A 3,095-nucleotide genomic window follows, 5' to 3' on the forward strand; every position below is an offset into this window, starting at 1 on the left:
ACCCTCGCAGAACAGGCAGTATTGTTCTTCCCTTCGCCTGCACCTCGAAGAAAGGGAAAAAGGGAAAAAAAAAAGAAAAACAAAACAAACCTTAGGAAGAATCTCCACTCTTTCATGGACAAAGTTTGCGCCCCCCTCCTCCTGTCCTCCTCCTCCCTCTCTCCCTCCCCTCCCAACCCCCCGGCAGAAGGAGCTCTTGATACGCTGCTAAACTAACGAAACGAGGTAACTCCTGCTGCGCCCCTTGTCTCAGGGCACTGGATATCCTGTTTATGCTGCTGCTGTGTATATGTTTATGTGCAGGAGCCCATCCCCCACTCTCCTCCACAACCCCACGCAGAGGAATATTTCCAGGCAAGGAGCCTTTCCAGCGCTCACGTTAAATACGATGATTTATAAACAACTCGCAGAAGAAAGCTGTTTCTTGTTAGTAGTAATAAATTCCCCGGTCCGCCCTATTGTGTTGTTTCGATGAAGATAGCGGGAGCCTGCGACGCGCACCTACCCCGGTGAACAGTTTATTTTCGAGACAAAGCTATGGCTTTTAGCTCAAAAATGGGCAGCGAACTCTTTTCGCGTTGGCCAGCCTGGCGCTGCTCATTCCTAGGAAATCCGAATCCAGTTCCAGGGTCTCCTTCCTTCCTGTCCGGGCCGCAACTTCTTTTCTTTTCCCTATCCCACTCCGTTTTCCCTATTTTTTTTTCCTTTTTCCACCACCCTCTCATGCCCATCTTCCGTATCCATGCAGAGTCTCCAGCGCCGCTGAGGAGGTCCCGCGGGCATCCCATCCCCACGGGACGGGACAAGGGGAGCAAAACCACCCCCGCAGCGCCGAGGTGCGAAGCCCCGGCATCCCCGGAGGAGCGGTGCGCTCCGGCGACCACCGGCTGACGGGAGCAGGGCAGGGCCGGCGGACGGGCAGGGGGCCGCCCGCTCCCCGCCCTCGGGGGCGCGGCGCTCCCCGGCCGCTCCGGCGGGGCTGCATGCGAGGCGGCGCTGACAAAGTTGGGGGCGGGCAGGCGGGCACCCCCCCGAGCCGCTGCACCTACTCCGGGTCGGCGCGGCCGCGCTCCGCGCAGAGAGGCGCGTCGGGGCGCGAGCAACAGGAGCCGGCGCGCGGACCGGCAGCGGCAGCATCCTCCCGCCGGCGGCGCGGGGCGGGGCGGGCCGGGGCGGGGCGGGACCGGCGGCGGCTCGCCTCTGCCCTCCCCTCCGCTCCCCCCGCCCCGCGGCCGCCGCTCCCCCGCGCCCCGTTCCCCCTCGGAGTTGGGTTCCAGCGGGGGCGGGCCGGGGGCGGGGCCGGGGCGGAGCGCGGCCGGCGGGGAGCGCCAATGGCGGGCGGCGGCGGCGGCGGTCGCCGGGAGCGCCGGCGTCCGTCAGGGCGCGAGGAGCCAATGGCGTGCGGCGGCGGGGCGGGGCGGCCGCGCGTGCCTTCGCAGTGGGCCCCGCCGAGCGGGCCGGGGGGGCGCGGGCGCCGCGCGGCGCCCGAGGCGAAAAAGTAGCTGTCAAATGCGCGGCGCCTTTAACCGGCGCGATCAGTGCGGCTCGGCGAGTCATGGCGACCGCAGCCTCCAACCACTACAGCCTGCTCGCCTCCGGCTCCCCCATGGTGCACGCCGAGCCGCCCGGCGGCATGCAGCCCGGCGGCGGCTACCGCGACGCCGGCGCCCTGGTGCAGGCGGACTACGCGCTGCAGAGCAACGGGCACCCGCTGAGCCACGCTCACCAGTGGATCGCGGCGCTGTCCCACGGCGGCCCCGGCGGCGGCGGCGGCGGCGGCGGCGGCGGGGGAGGCGGCGGCGGCGGCGGCGGCGAGGCGCCCTGGTCGGCGGGCGCGCTCGGCCAGCCCGACATCAAGCCGGCGGTGGTGCAAGCGGGCGGGCGCGGCGACGAGCTGCCGCCGCCGCCGCAGCACCCGCCGCCGGGGCGGGCGCCGCACCTGGTGCACCACGGCGGCGGCGGCGGAGGGCACCACGCGGCGGCGGCGGCGGCGGCGGCGGCGGCGGCGTGGCGGGCGGGCGGCGCGGCGCACCTGCCGCCCGGCATGGCCGCGGCCAACGGCGCTCAGGCGGGGCTGCTCTACTCGCAGCCTCCCGGCTTCACCGTCAACGGGATGCTGGGCGCCGGGCAGCCGGGGCTGCACCACCACGGCCTGCGCGACGCCCACGAGGAGCCGCCGCCGGGGCCGCCGCACCACGGCCCCGAGCACCCGCCGCCGCCCCACGGCCCCCACCCCGGGGCGGCCGGGCCGGCACCGTCCGCCGCCGCCGCCGCGCCTCCCGGCCCGCCGCCGCACCACGACCCGCACTCCGACGAGGACACGCCGACCTCGGACGACCTGGAGCAGTTCGCCAAGCAGTTCAAGCAGCGGCGCATCAAACTGGGATTTACCCAAGCGGACGTGGGGCTGGCGCTGGGCACCCTCTACGGAAACGTCTTCTCGCAGACCACCATCTGCCGCTTCGAGGCCCTGCAGCTCAGCTTCAAGAACATGTGCAAGCTGAAGCCTTTGTTGAACAAGTGGTTGGAGGAGGCGGACTCCTCCTCGGGCAGCCCCACCAGCATAGACAAGATCGCGGCGCAGGGCCGCAAGCGGAAAAAGCGCACCTCCATCGAGGTGAGCGTCAAGGGCGCGCTGGAGAGCCACTTCCTCAAGTGCCCCAAGCCCTCCGCCCAGGAGATCACCTCGCTCGCGGACAGCCTACAGCTGGAGAAGGAGGTGGTGAGAGTGTGGTTTTGTAACAGGAGACAGAAAGAGAAGCGCATGACTCCCCCGGGAGGGACGCTGCCGGGCGCCGAGGACGTGTACGGGGCCAGCAGGGACACGCCGCCGCACCACGGGGTGCAGACCCCCGTGCAGTGAACTCGCGGCGGGGGCGCCCGGCCCCTCCTCCTCCTCTTCTCCTCCTCCTCCTCCTCTCCTTCCCCCAACTTTTGATTGTCCTCCTTTTTTTTTTCTTTTTTTTTCTTTTTTTTTGGTCTTTTTTTATATATATAATTTTATTTTCTCCTATCTTTAAAAAAAGACAAAAAAAAATCAAAAAAAGAAACAGACGCGGAAAAAGAAAAGGAAACAAAAAGCGAGCGAGCGAGAG

The 3,095-nt window shown here is 68.0% G+C and overlaps 1 protein-coding gene across 1 annotated transcript; it reads left to right on the forward strand.

Moving 5' to 3' along the window:
• Positions 1-1,555: 1,555 nt before the first annotated feature.
• Positions 1,556-2,863, forward strand: POU3F2 (POU class 3 homeobox 2). The gene has a single exon (XM_062488693.1). The coding sequence runs from the start codon at positions 1,556-1,558 to the stop codon at positions 2,861-2,863; it is 1,308 nt and encodes a 435-aa protein (XP_062344677.1).
• Positions 2,864-3,095: the final 232 nt, after the last annotated feature.

The sequence above is a fragment of the Cinclus cinclus genome, chromosome 3, assembly GCF_963662255.1.
Source record: "Cinclus cinclus chromosome 3, bCinCin1.1, whole genome shotgun sequence".
NCBI classification, from domain to species: domain Eukaryota; kingdom Metazoa; phylum Chordata; class Aves; order Passeriformes; family Cinclidae; genus Cinclus; species Cinclus cinclus.

Excerpts from the sequence above, each read along its gene's own strand:
- POU3F2 (XM_062488693.1), top strand. The coding sequence starts at position 1,556 with ATGGCGACCGCAGCCTCCAACCACTACAGCCTGCTCGCCTCCGGCTCC.